We start from the raw sequence: 15,338 nt of genomic DNA, 5'->3' as shown, positions 1-15,338 counted from the left end.
AAAAAAAAAAAAAAAAAGAGAAAATTCGATATAAGTTATCCTTAAAAGGCAGGAAGCAATCGTCACCTGACCCAGGAATTCAAAGTAAAAGGAGGATTGTAGCAAGAAGGGAGAACTCTCATAACCCAACGCATCAGTGGTATAATTTTAACTGAGGAGCGTTTTGATCCTAACATCCCTGGTGAGGAATGAGTGATCGAGCGAACCTAACCGCTGGGAAATCAAAGGGGGTTTCTTGACGAACCGACAAACCGTTTTGAAGTGGACGAGAAAAGGGGAAAGATTTGGAGAATGTAGACGATCGATAGGACTCAAGCTTGTGGGACGGTCGCCTAAAAGTCGAACTAGTTCATGCTTGTCTGTTATGTTTGTTCTCGTTTTTTTTTTTTAGTTTGTAGTTGTCTAGGTCTAGGAGTCTGTTTTGATTGTGGAATCGTACTTGGGGGGGGCGTGCATTGAAATTTGCCTTATTTCTTTTTCTTGTCTTTCATACTTGAGGACAAGCATGGTTTAAGTGTGAGCAGTTTGATAAGGCTAATTTCATGCATGGGTCTAGGGACTTAATTCGTGATTTTATTGGGGCTAACGCACGTTTTAAGCCAGGTGTGTGAAGGAATTCGCCAGATCCAGGAAAGAAGACAAAAAATCACAGGGTCGAGGAAATGGCGATTTAGTGAACGATTATGAAGAGAATTGCTCGACGGAGGAAGCTCCAGAGTTGAAGGGTAGAATAGGGATTTCTACGAAGACTCGAGGGCTATGTCCGCATCTATAAAAGGCAGAAGCATGCAAGCTGGAGGGATCTTCTCGGTGGAGACCTCACCACAGCCTGTTGCTTAGTTCATTTTTCCATACACACACTTGGTACTAATTTGCGGAGATTTCAGTTCACACGTCCGGGGTTTCATCTTAGCTTTCGATAGTGTGTAACACCGCTCTTATTTGGGGCGAAGAAACAATTTCTCTTTCGCTTTCCGGATTTTACTTACTCTGCCGAGCTTCGTTGTTCAAAGCTCGGTTCGCTGTTTTTACCGAAGAATCTATGGTTTTAATGCAAGTTTGATTTTCTGTTATGGCAATTGTGTTGATTTCTAGTTTGATTGTTTCGTTGTTGAGATTTTGGTGTTTAAATTGTCTGAGTTGGATGCGTTTCGCAGCTGTTTTTGAGTCATTGCAGGTTAATGGTCAGATCTGGGAGATTGGAGTTGGATTGTAGAGGAATCCGTGTTTGATCTGCTGAATTTGTTTGTTGTTGAGTTCGGATGTCTTGGATCCGGAGTGGATCAAGTATTCTGGCGTGAATCTGAAGTAGTTTCGATCTGATTTTTATGCCTAGTTTACGTGTTTTTCTTTCATTCCGTCTAGTGTACGCAGATCTGATGTGTTTCCATTTTGTGGCAAGTTTCCGACGAGCAAATTTCTATATTCTGTTCGAATCTCGCTTTGTGTTCTGTTTTGTTCATCTGCAAGTTTAATCCAGCTGAGAGGATGCATTGTGCTACGAGCTAGCGTCAAAGTTTGTTGTCTGCAGTCCTTTCTGTACTTGCCACTTTTTGAATGATGGTCCCCACTTTCAGTTATATTCTGTTTAGCTAGATTAGGTAGTTGTTTACACTGTCCAGGAAGTGGTTATGTTTCTTGCTGTCGATGTCTGAATTTACAAGTTAACATGTCCTAGGTCTAGCATTTACATTTCCTGCCTAGGTCTAGAGTTAGTTTAAAATTCTCAACCCTTTTGCGTGGCAGCAGCCATTTGTTTGTCCAAAGCCTCTGAGCACTACTTTGCGAGTCCATCTCTGTGGGATCGACCCCACTTCCCTATACTAATTCATAGTATTCGGGTTGAGGGATTTATATTATTTTTTGAAAGGGGAGTTGAGAGTGTCCAACGACTAAAGCACTGTATGTTCTCTTGAGTTCCTGGACCCTGTGCTCCAGTGGACTTAAGAAGCATGGTGTCTTGACCGAGCGCTTGCATTGATCAATTTCTGTGCATACGTACGAAAGAGCGTCTCTCTGAATCTCTCCCCCCCTTCCAGTCTTCTAGGATGTATCTGCTTGAGAAATTGTTTAAATTTAAGCTTGACTTGACTAAAGATATAGATGATAACATTGATAGATTTCAGAAGCTTGTGCAAGACATTAAAAGATCTGGGGATAAAACCATAGATGAATACACAAGTATAGCTCTAATGAATGCCATACCTGACTCCTATAGTGATGTTAAAGCTGCCATTAAGTATGGCAGGGATTCTGATCCTCTGGATTTAATTGTAAGCTCCTTAAAATCTAAAGAATTGGAGTTAAGGGAAAGGGCTGCTGATAAGAGTGCTTTTAATAGGGCTCTAAATGTAAGAGGAAGATCTCTAACTAGAGGAGGCAAAGACTCCAATAATGGATCAGGTCCCAACTCAAATTTAAAGAAAAAGCATAGATCTAGGTCCAATAGTAGGAATCCTAAATCTTTTAGAAAGTGTTTCAATTGTGGGGAAGTATGGCACTATAAAAGGAGTGCACTAAGCCTAAAAAGAAGAAAACCCCTAATAATGACACTCAGCTTGAAAATCTTGTCAATGTGGCCAAATATGATGCTGATAATGAATGTGTTTTCATGGTGCATGATCTGATGTATATTAATGTCTCTCCTGGGTGCCCCTTTACTTCAAATGATTGGCTTTGTGACTCAGGATGTACATATCATGTTAGTCCTTTTAAGGAGGTGTTCTCTGAGCTAAAACATGTTATTAATACCTATGTGCCAATGGTTGATGACAAGAAATGTGAAATCCATGGAATTGGCACTGTATGTTTAAGATTTGACAATGGTTTTGTGCTCTGCCTGAAAAATGTGAGATATGTTCCTGATTTATGCTACAATTTGATGTCTTGCACTGCTTTAGAAGCTGCTGGCATGGGGGGAAAATGGGGGGATGGATGCATGAAAATTTGCAGAGGATCTATGTGTCTCTTCAAGGCCAAAAAGAAGTGTGGCTTGTATGTTTGTAATGTTGTGCCTCTATCATGTGAAAATGCTTATGCCAATGTGGTTAAGAGTGATAAAACTATGCTGTGGCATGAGAGACTAGGACACATGAGTGAAAAAGGCTTGAATATACAGAAAAAGCATGCTATGCTGACTGACTCTGATGTGCAAGGCAGTCTGCCTTTTTGTGACACCTGTGTGTTGGGTAAACAGCATAGGGTTTCTTTTCCTTCTCCTGTGCCTGTTAATGTGAGCAAATATGTTCTTAAGTACTTGCATATGGATGTATGGGGTCCTGCCTCAGTATCTTCTCACTCTGGTTCTGTTTATTTTCTATCTATCATTGATGATTACTCTAGGAAAGTTTGGTGCTTTCTCATGAAACATAAGTATGATGTCTTTGAGAGATTAAAAACCTGGAAAATGTTGATAGAAACTCAGACATGTAAGAAGATTAAAGCTATCAGAACTGACAATGGCCTTGAGTTCTGCAATAAACAGATTGATGACTTGTGTGCTGCTCATGGTATTAAAAGACATAAAACTGTTCCTTACACACCCCAACAAAATGGAGTGGCTGAAAGGATGAATAGAACTTTGCTTGAAAAAGTGAGATGCATGCTTGCAAAATCTGGTTTGTCAAAAAGGTTTTGGGGTGAAGCTTTATTAACTTCTACTTATCTGATTAATAGATCCCCTTCTGTGCCTCTAAATGGTCAGTGTCCTGAGCATGTGTTTACTGGAAAAAACTTATCTCTTTCTCACTTAAGGGTGTTTGGCTGTACTGTTTTTGTGCATATTAAGTCTGATAAACTTGAGCCTAGATCTAGGAAAGGTGTTTTTCTTGGATATCCTGAGAGTGTTAAGGGTTATAGAGTCTGGCTGAGAGATGAACCAGGGTTCAAGGTCATTATAAGCAGGGATGTTGTCTTTAATGAGACTGAATTCTCTTGCTTGAAATTGACCTCTGACTCATCTCTACCACCTGAGGACAGTGAACCTCTTATGGAGGAAGAGTCCTCAATACCACTCACTGATGTGGAGAATCAAGATGATACTCCAAGTGAGGTGGAGCAGCCTTTCTGGCATACTTATCATGTTCTTACATCTGATGAGACACCCCAAGAAGGAGAGTTAATTGATAATGTACCCCAAAATGTGAATGACAATGATGTGCATGCTAGCCCTATTAGGCAGAACTCTCCTGCTCAGAATATTTTACATAGTCCTGTTGGTGGTCAAAATGCTATTGATAATACTGACTTGAGCAATTATGTGTTAGCTAGAGATAGGACTAGAAGGCTTAATGTACACAAACCTGTAAGATTTGTTGGCTTGGTTGCTCTCATTAACTTAGCTTTTAATGTGTTTGAATCTGATGGGGATGAACCCCAGTCCTATAAGCAAGCTACAAAGTCTAAGTTCTGGAATAATTGGCATAAGGCAATGTTAGAAGAGATGCATTCTCTTAGAGTCAACTTTACCTGGATTCTTGTTCCTTTGCCTCCTAGTGCATCTGTGGTTGATTGCAGGTGGTTATATAAGCTAAAAAATGAGGTGGAGGGCCTTAGGTACAAGGCCAGACTAGTTGCAAAAGGGTTTACTCAACAAGAGGGGGTAGATTACACTGAAATATTTGCTCCTGTTGTTAAATTTACTACTGTCAGATTGATGCTTGCCTTGTGTGCTCACTTTAATTGGGAGTTAAAACAGATGGATGTTAAAACTGCTTTCTTGCATGGTGATTTAGATAAACCTATCTATATGAAGCAGCCTGAAGGCTTTGTTGATCCCAACCTCCCCAATCATGTGTGTTTGCTAAAAAAGGCCTTGTATGGTTTAAAACAATCCCCTAGGCAGTGGAATATCAAGTTTAATAATTGCATGCATAAGTTGGGCTTTATAAGAAGTACTTTTGATGCATGCTTGTATATTAAGAATCTTGAGTCTCCTGTGCCTGTGTTCTTGTTGCTGTATGTTGATGACATGCATATTATGGGACCCTGTTTGAAAACTATCAAATCTGTGCAGTCTGCTTTAAGTGAAAACTTTGACATGAAAGACTTAGGTGATCCTCAGAAAATCTTAGGGATAAATATTTTCAGAGATAGAAAGTGTTCTACCCTTGTGCTGCATCAAGAACCCTATGTGTGCAAAGTGCTTAAAAAATTTAACATGTTTGATGCAAAACCTACTTCAGTTCCCTTGGCTGCCCATTTTGTGTTGAGTAAAGATCAATGCCCTCAATCTCAATCTGAAATCGATGCTATGAAGAAGGCTCCCTATGCTAATGCTATTGGCTCAGTGATGTACTTAATGGTAAGCACTAGGTCTGACATTGCCTATGCTGTGTCATGCCTAAGTAGGTACATGTCTAACCCTGGTCCTGTGCACTGGGAAGCCTTAAAGTGGCTTCTGAGATATCTGAAACAGACTGCTAAATATGGCATGTGTTATTCTAAATGTGATGAAGGTGTTACTTTAACTGGTTTTGTGGACTCTTACTATGCCAATGACAGGGATAAGAGGAAGTCAACTACCTCCTATGTGTTTACTGTCTGCAAGTCTTGTGTTAGTTGGAAGTCTCAGTTGCAGCATATAGTGGCCCTCTCCACTACTGAGTCAGAATATATTGCTATCACAGAAGCAATGAAGGAGGCAATCTGGCTGAAGGGAGTACTCTCTGAACTTAAGTTTGTGAAGTTATCTCCTAATGTGTTTTCTGATTCTCAGTCTGCAATTCAGTTATGTAAAAACCCTGTTTTCCATGATAGGACAAAACACATTGATGTTAGATTTCATTACATTAGAGACATTGTAGAAAAAGGTGAAGTATTTCTTCAAAAGGTTCACACTGATAAAAACCCTGCTGATATGGGGACAAAAAGCTTACATGTAGAGAAACTCCTTTTCTGCATAAGGTTTTTGCATTTTGATTTAGGTTAGATGCATGTCCCGGGGATAAAAGTCCTCAGTCATTTACTTGCATTGGTAAAGCAGGTATATGGCTAGAGGCGGGAAGTCCTCCTAGACTAATGGGTTTAATCCCTCTGGTGTCTGGAGGCAGCATGGTGATTCCTTAAATGCCAGTGAACCTTGGTTGTGTTCTTTGAGGCTGAAGGGGGATTGCCTTATTGGCTGTGATGAGTTTCACTTTAGCTTGTAGCACTTGCTGGTTTCTCAGAATGAAGTCCAAGGTGGAGTATGTTGAATGATTGGTGGACTTTCAATTGGGCTTGTCTATTTCCTTAGCCCATGTGATAATTGAATTGGGCTTGGCCCAATACTTACTCCTCATACTCCAGATGCCGCCATGTGTACTCCCACCCGGATCATGGCTCTCAGCCGTTGGATGGCGATGTGTGCTTGTTATGTGAGAGGTTAGACCTTTCGGTTCTTATCATTCACTCATTTACACTCTCTCACTTCTCTTGCGCTCTCTCTCGTTCTCCCCTTTTGCTTTCTTCTCCGACGGCTCTCCGTTGGTTCTTCTGATGATCTTGGACGGTTGAAAGTTCAAAGGATCTTGCTACAGTAACTAAGGAAGCAACCACTTCGGTTGCTGATGTGTTGGGCGAATTAGGGTTTCATGTGTGAGGGTTTTATGGTGAGATCGTTCTCAGAGGTGATAGATCTGGTGCTGTGGAGCCTGTTGGTGCTGGAATCTGGAGTGTGAGGTTAATCACCCAAGGATTCAGTTGTGCTCCCTTAGATCTGTGTTCTTGAGAATAGGCTAGTGCTATCGGCGGGTGTCTGAGCCGAAGCAGTGTGTTTCAGTGTGTTTGCTTTGTGTTTCAGTGTGTTTACTTGTGTAACCTTGTTAGATCCGTGAGGATCGGTTTCTTGTGTTACTGACTCGGTTGTTGAGTGTACAGGTGGAAGATACTGAAGCTTGAACAGGATTCGTATCTTGTGTAATAGTTAGACACCTATTCTGTATTCAATATTCAATTCCTTGTAATATCAGTCGCTTGGTTGGAGTTTGACTGAGCTCCCTCACTGTGTTTAGTCTGTCTCTATTCCTCTTCACAAATTATATATGTCATGAAGGATTTCCCCACTCAATATAGTTATTTGCCAGCGATGAAACTTGCTTCCTAAGTCTCAAAAATCCTAAATCTTGTAACTGTAATTGTAATGTAAAATGATTAGAAACATGCAATATAAGTAGAGACAACTGTACTAAAACACAAAACGCTGATATCACCATCATTCAATCCTGTGTAGCAGTTTGGATTCCATATTACTACTGAGAAAAATGAAAGAACAATCGGCAGTACAATAGTACTAAAAATTCTAGTCCTATCTTATTTCAGAAAATATTATAAACACAGAATGTTGAAAATTTGATTTTTTAATAAATTAAATAAAGAGAGATAAAATTGGGGACAATATAGAAATAGTGTAATGTAGGTAATTAAATGTGTTGACTTTTGTCATAAATGGAAAAAATTCAAAATGCAGATAGTATGCATGATTCAAAATAAAATATTAAGAAAATACTAATAATAAATAACAAGGTATATGTATGATTCCATCTGCGATATAAATGTTAATAGCATTTATTTTTGTATTACACGAATATTCATATAGTATTACTCTTGACATTCATTTTTTGAGGCGGATATTACTCTAAAATTCTCTGGTGTTGCATAACCCAAATATTACATGATCAACTACAAATCATAACAAATACTGAAAATTTAATGGGAAAACATGTTATTTGTACATTTATGTATATAATTCACGTGGTTTATATATGCAAGAAATTTGCACTAAAAATGTTGTATCTGCATCATAAAATTCTCGAATTGAGAAACATTATATACCCTGAGTATTATGACACTGAACCTTTTTGTCTTTTGCTTCTATTCGAACCTTTTGACATGCATACTAATAAACAATAATTTTATTTTGTCTTTTTTTATGCATTAGACTGGCATGTCGTCTTCAATTATGAAGATTAATGTGAGCACTAAGCAGGAAATATATACTTAATACATGATACTGGCTACGAGATTCTGCAAATTACACTCTTATATACACCGAAAATTTTGAAGGATTTACACCTATTCCACAAATATAATTTAATTAATTAAAACATATAGTTTTATCTGCATTTTCAACTTATGCACGAATCCAGCCTTAAAAATTTATATAGAGATTTAATAAGTGGTTTCCTCACGACTTTGGTTGCCGAACCCTATCGTTCTCCTTTATATATATATATATATAATTAATATAGTACTCCTATAATGCATCAAAAAAATATACATATAGTACTATAATATATAGAAGAAATATATTAGTCTTTTGTAAATAAAATTACTTTGTGTAGAATTGTCATCATTTCACTACATATATTCAGTTAATCCACGTATTGAGTAGTTATAATTTTAATGTTTTCTACACTAAAATTCATCTAAAGACAGAATGGTTGGTGGTTGGCACTGAAAACCATCTCTTATTTGTTACAAGAGTTTGATACTTAGTTTTCCTTTAATTTGTTCATGCCTTCATACCTGTCACGCGTTATTTTTTTCCTTTTTATTTCTACAATAAAGTAATTCTAGAGGTTTCGAGGTCGACAATATTTATGCAGTGTTGATTATTTGAAAAAATTATTCAATTATATAAATAATTTCTATCTTTAGCCATATAGATTTGTTAAGCCAGAACTTGAAAATGGAATAAAAGTTGTTAGCACGTACTCAATCATGTAAACCTTCCATTAATTTTTTTTACTACTCTCTCCTTCATTTAATATTTTATTTTTCATTTTAAAATATTCCTTGTTATATGTCATATTTCGCTTGTAATATTTTTAATAAGTATGCACCACATTCCGTTGACTCATTTAGTCGCATTTTAAACTATATAGTCATATGTTAAAGTAAAACTCAAATTCCTATAACTTTTCATTAATATTTCTTCATATTTTTAATATTTGTGTATATCCCAAATAGAATAATTAATGGCGGAGAGATAAGTATTTATTACTAGTATAATAGAATAATATTTAATTTTATTATAAAATATATTGAGAGTAATGATTAACGATACTACATTTTTCGCACGGTAGATAATTGACATAAAACAAGTGTCTATTTCTTCGTTTTTCATTTACAACTGTATTTACTTTATGATTAGGCCGCCTCAAGTGCGAATCTTGGTTATGACACAAGTGAACACATACCAGTCAAAATGGTCATTAATACTGTAAATAATGAGTTCGGTTTAGCATTTCACACGAGGCACCAATAGTTTTATACATCGAAATTAAACTCTATGGCCACACTAGCGTACAAGTTAATAATTTGTATTCACAAAATACAAATTAATTAGGAGATGAGAATGTGATGAGAGAGAGAGAGAGAGGGGAATGGTATCTGTATATAAAGAAAGGATTGATGATATAGAGCCATAGAGGTGTAGAAGGTCCTTTTCATCATCGAAAAAAGGTATAGAAAAACTTTAAATTAGTCGCTTTTTAGTCTTTAGAGTGCTCGATTCAATCCATCACAAATCAGATTTTAAAACGTTTTGTATGAAATGTGAAGTGTAGATCTAGATGATAGATCGATTTATTAATTAGTTGAATAAAAGAGATGCAAAATGAGCTGTGTTAAGGCGAATTCACGAGATAAATAAAAAAGCATGTTTGCTTCACGCAAGCAGCTAATGGGGGGGTTTGCTTCATCGCGTGGCTTTCATATAAGCTTAAAAACCCTAAATCTAAAGAGATGAAAACCCTATTAATTAATTGTCGATTTGATTTTGACAGGTATGAGTAACGGAAACGCGGCCGGGAGCAGCGGCGGCGGGCCGTGCGGGGCATGCAAGTTTCTGCGGCGGAAGTGCGTGGCCGGGTGCGTGTTCGCGCCGTATTTCGACTCGGAGCAGGGCGCGGCGCACTTTGCGGCGGTGCACAAGGTGTTCGGGGCGAGCAACGTGTCGAAGCTGCTCCTCCACGTTCCGGAGAGCAGGCGCCTCGACACGGTCATCACCGTCTGCTACGAGGCTCAGTCGCGCCTCAGGGATCCCATCTACGGCTGCGTCGCTCATATCTTTAATCTTCAACAACAGGTAATGCTAAATTGCTAATCTATCTATTTCATCTGACTTGGTCAAACCTTCCATTTTTATATCGTGTTTTAATTTAGACAAAATCAGTATGCATGACTAAAATCTTAATTAATCGAAAATACTAGTAATTCATTTGCTCCTTGAACTATTTATTTGGTTAAAGAGATTATAGTAATTTTTAATTTAGAAAACACACAGCAAATGCAATGGAGAAGAATGAGGTGTTGTGGACCATGATGTGTTGAATTCGGGGAACAGTTACCATGTTTCGCTGAAATCAAGAAACCTGATTTATGCTTCGTTTGTATACGATGATGTAGTCAGTTTTCATAGTCTTACTCATGGTCATAGTCATAGTCATAGTCCATTTTGCAAAGTAATTTTCTTCTTTTTTTTGCTGTTATTAAGGTTTTGGTCGGTCGGTTTTGTGCATACCATATCAATCCACACATATTTGTTTTCTAATGCATGGATTTATTACTTCAACACTCCATCTTAATGAACATCTCCAATTGTTAACGTTCGATCTTCGTCTCTCTTAATTTGGGATCGAACCCATCAAATTAGGGCTGTTTCCGTAAACTGGCTATTATTTTCTGTGTATGTACGTTTTTAAGGTTTTAGCATTATATATGAATATAAGAGTTACTAATCGTAATCATAGTACTATAAGGTGGAGTTGTTCGTTATAGAAGATAATAGCAAAAAAAATGGGATACTTTAAAATAGGGTTTATCAAGGATTAAATTCGGTCATATGGGGTAAACGTGAGATGATGAATCATGAGATACAATGTATAATAACATCATGGAGCCGAGCTTTTGAGAAAAAAAAGGAAACCAAACCAAAAAATAAGATTAGACTTGACCTTTAATCACATGTAATCATAGCAACCAATCAGCCGATTATATGTGTTCGTATTTCTCGGTTCAGATGCTTTTAGCATAAGGGAACTGGTCTTATTTGTTTGATGTTTTCTGAAAATTGTCTATTTTTAAAGGTTACAACATCATATACTCCATCCTTTTACAAAAAATAGTCTCATTTTTCTTTTCATTTTGGGATGTCCACGAAAAATAGTAAAAATAGAAAGTTTATCTCTCATAGTTTAGCTATTTTTTCTCTTCTCTCTCATAGTTTACCTACTTTTTTTCATTTTCTTTCTTACTTAATCAATTTCTCATTAAAACATATGTCGTCGGCCTATTTTTCGGGGACATAAGAAGTATGAAGTAGATGAGTAAAGATAGATTGTCATGATTACTATTGATTAAAGGTCATTTCTAATCTTATCTCTTGTCTGGTTGCTTCTCTCTCAAAACCTGAACCTGTGACAATGTATCTTATTTTGTCTCCACAAAATCAAGTATCAAGATTGCATTGTATTTCATGTTTAGCCATCTTACATTTACTTAGGGATGACAATTAGGCTAACTTGTTCAGGTTAAGGCCAACCCACTCGAGTTGTCGGGCTATTTCATGCGGACTATTCGAGTTATGAATTTTTCAGGTCATACATTTTCAAATCGAACCCTAACTTGTTGGGTTTTTGGCTAACCCATCAGGCTATTCGGGCCTAGAAACTTTCGAAAATAATCTCTTCTATTAAAATTTTCCTCTATAAAATAATTTTAAATTTTAGATATTTTTTTCTTAGTTTTAGAATCGTATAAAATCTTCAAATTTTCATAGTTTTCTTTAATAATAGTTGGAGAGAAGTCTTTCATCTCAATCAAGTACAACATAAACAAAGATCAATCAATTTGAATTATAGCTTGTGTTTGTGTCATTATTTTGGCATTTTTTATAATTAATTCTTTATAAAAATTTAAAATCATATCTATCATTATTAAAAATCATAATGAGATTTTGATGGTTAGTTCTTAATTTTTTCTTGATTGGCTTTGGCGGTGGTAAGACAGTAGTAGTGGCAGATGATGGGATGATGGAATAATGAGTCGAGGTGGAACTTATAAGTTGATAGTGTAAGATCGAGTGGAAAAGTGTAGAATGAAGATTGAAGAATAATAATTGTGCCACATGAAATTCAAAAATAAAAAAACCCCTAAAACTTAAAAAATTTTAATTAAAAGTTGCAACCTGTCGGGCTAACCCGCAACCAGTTTGAGCTAACATGTTTAACCCACCAACCTGTTCGGGCTAACCCATTTAGCCCGTTTTGTATTAGTTTACAAAATTACATCCCTAACCCACAAATTTTACCAAGCTATTCGGGTTGGATTGACATCCCTAATTAATTTAATCATAGACAAAATTTATTATATGACTTATTTTAATAATGATTATTACTCCTTCCGTCCCATAAAAGATGTCTTACTTTACTCTTTAGTTTGTCCACTAAAGATATCACATTTTCATTTTGAAAAAAGTTCTCTTTCATATTGATATAAAAACTATATTTTCTTTCTCCATTTAACATACAACAAAACCTCCTTAATTTTCGTGTCATTCCACAAGTGTGACAACTTCTATGGGACGGAGGGAGTACTATTATCTTGTCTAATGAACAGTTGGATTTTCATGATTACTTTTTATTAGAGGTCATATCTAGTCTTATCTCTTGTTTGGTTGCCTTTTTCTCAAAAGCCCAACTTGTGACATTGTATCTTGGTTTGTCTTCGCAAATCAAGATTACATTATATTTCATGTTTAATCATGGCACATTCACCACTATGATTAATTGAATCTCAGACAAACACTTATTACTTATCTCATATTGTATATCACTATTATCTTGTCCAATGAACCGCTCGATTGTCATGATTACTTTTGATTAAAGGTCATATTTAATCTTATCTCTTGTTCGGTTGCCTTTTTCTCAGAAGCCGGACCTGTAACAGTGTATATTGGTTTATCTCCACAAACCAATACTAAATTATATTTCATGTATAACCTTCTCATATTCACCTCTATGATTAATTTAATTCCTGACAAACCGTAATATGACTTATCCTATATTTTATATCACTGTTATCTTTTCTAATGAATTGTTTGATTGTCATGATTACTTGTGATTAAGGATTATATTTAATCTTATCTCTTATTCAGTTGTATTTTTCTCAATAGCTCGACCCGTAACAGGATATTAAGAGTACATCGAATTTCAAGTTTAAGTGTTTAACCATCTCACATTCATCCCTACGACTAATTGAATGCTAGACAAACCATATTACTATGACTTATCTCATATTGTTTATCATAATTATCTTGTCTTGAATCGAACTCAACCTAAGTAATTTGTATATGTTGAATCTCTCGGTATAGTTGCTTTTAGTAGAAGGAAAGTGGTCTTATTTATTTGTTACCTATTTTCCCTATGTATTTGACAATTTTTTAATGCATTGAGTAAACTATTTCAAGAAGAAAAACTTTGGTTTATGATTTGTTAGTAATGTAAGGTGACATAGTTTGGAACTTGTGTGTGTTACATAGGTGGTGAATCTGCAGCAAGAATTGTCCTACCTACATGCTCACATCGCGGCTATGGAGCTTCCAGCTCCGCCGCCACTGCAGCATCAACAACAGCTTCTGGGTCCGGTGTCACAGGAAATACTGGATTTTCCGGCATACGACTTATCGCCCCAGTCTCCTTGGAGCCTCTATCCGCGGCAGCAAATCGAGCAGCGCCACTTTTCCAACACCGCCACGCCGGCGGCCGTTGGAGTTGGAGGAGGCTGCGATCTACAAGAAATGGGGCGTGAACTTCTGAACCGGCATGCTCCGCCTATGGTGGGATGCAGCAATCAGGCTTCGTCTTTAACCGCCCAACTCTTGTTAGAAAAGGAAAATGGCAAAAACTAATAATTCAAACTGATTAGATGCTAATAAAGTGCCATGATTTGATCAACTGAAACTCGATGGCATTTGTTCTATTCCATTCTATTTTGTTTTTTTTGTTGGGTAGTGCAAGTGGGAAAGTACGCTTTCTTCATGTTCAATTAAATGACCACAGTTTTCATAATGGTGTTTACAATTTGTTTTGCTTGTTTAGGTGATATATTTATGTAGTTGATATTTGTGAGTACTAGTCTTAGTGATATATTTATGTTGTATTTAGTTATGTTTATATTTATGAGTACTAGTAGTTTTTAAAATGGCGTTTTCAATTTCTTTTGCTTGTCTAGGTGGTATATTTATGTTGCATTTTGTTTTGTTGATATTTGTCATTACTAATTTTTAAAATGATGTTTTCAATTTGTTTGCTTGTATAGGTGATATATTTATGTTTCATTTTGTTTTATTGATATTTGTTGTTAGTTTTTAAAATGGTGTTTTCAATTTGTTTTGTTTCTCTAGGTGATATCTCTATGTTGCATTTCGTTTTGTTGATATTTGTGAGTACTAGTTTTTAAAATATTGTTTTCAATTGTTTTGTTTGTTTAGGTGATATATTTATGTTGCATTCGATTCGGTTGATATTTATGAGTACTAGTTTTTTAAATGAGTTTTCAATTTGTTTTGCATTTCTAGGTGATATATATATTGCATTTCATTTTGTTGATATTTGTGAGTGGTAGTGTTTTAAAAATGGTTTTTTCAATTTGTTTTGCTTGTCTAGGTGATATATTATGTTTCATTTTGTTCCGTTGATACTTGCGAGTACTAGTTTTTAAAATGGCGTTTTTAATTTGTTTTGCTTGTTTAGGTGAAATATTATGTTGCATTTCATTTTGTGGATATCTATGAGTACTAGTTTTTAAAATGGATTTTCAATTTATTTTGCTTGTCTAGGTGATATATTTATGTTGATATTTGTGAGTACTAGTAGTTTCAAAGTGGTATTTATGTTGCATTTCGTTTTGTTGGTATTTAGGAGTACTAGTAGTTTTTAAAATAGTGTTTTTCAATTCGTTTTGCTTGTTTAAGTAAAAAATTTATGTTGCATCGTTTTATTGATATTGGTGAGTACTAGTTTTTAAAATAATTTTTTGATTTGTTTTGCTTGTCTAGGTAATATATTTATGTTGCATTTTGTTTCACTGATATTTGTGCCTACTAGTTTTAAAATGGCGTTTTCAATTTGTTTTTGCTTGTTTAGGTGAAATATTTATGTTTGCATTTTATTTTGTTAATATCTGTGAGTACTAGTTTTTAAAATGGTTTTTCAATTTGTTTTGCTTGTCTAGGTGATATATTTATGTTATTGATATTTGTGAGTACTAGTAGTTCTAAAAAGTGGTATTTTCAATTTGTTTTGCTTGTTTAAGTGATATATTTATGTTGCATTTCGTTTGTTTGTATTTATGAG

At 35.8% G+C, this 15,338-nt stretch overlaps 1 protein-coding gene across 1 annotated transcript; it reads left to right on the top strand.

Moving 5' to 3' along the window:
• Positions 1-9,769: 9,769 nt before the first annotated feature.
• Positions 9,770-13,891, top strand: LOC121789197 (LOB domain-containing protein 18-like). The gene is made up of 2 exons (XM_042187695.1): positions 9,770-10,069; positions 13,523-13,891. The coding sequence occupies exons 1-2, from the start codon at positions 9,770-9,772 to the stop codon at positions 13,889-13,891; spliced, it is 669 nt and encodes a 222-aa protein (XP_042043629.1).
• Positions 13,892-15,338: the final 1,447 nt, after the last annotated feature.

Source organism: Salvia splendens, unplaced genomic scaffold (assembly GCF_004379255.2).
Source record: "Salvia splendens isolate huo1 unplaced genomic scaffold, SspV2 ctg170, whole genome shotgun sequence".
Lineage (NCBI taxonomy): Eukaryota > Viridiplantae > Streptophyta > Magnoliopsida > Lamiales > Lamiaceae > Salvia > Salvia splendens.
The sequence above is the reverse complement of the archived record's forward strand: the minus strand, read 5'-3'. Positions and strand labels throughout refer to the sequence as shown.

What these genes read in the sequence shown, in the direction of transcription:
- LOC121789197 (XM_042187695.1), top strand. Translation starts at nt 9,770, where the DNA reads ATGAGTAACGGAAACGCGGCCGGGAGCAGCGGCGGCGGGCCGTGCGGG. An exon ending in TCTTTAATCTTCAACAACAG is followed by an intron (nt 10,070 to 13,522) that starts GTAATGCTAAAT and finishes TGTGTTACATAG; the next exon opens with GTGGTGAATCTGCAGCAAGA.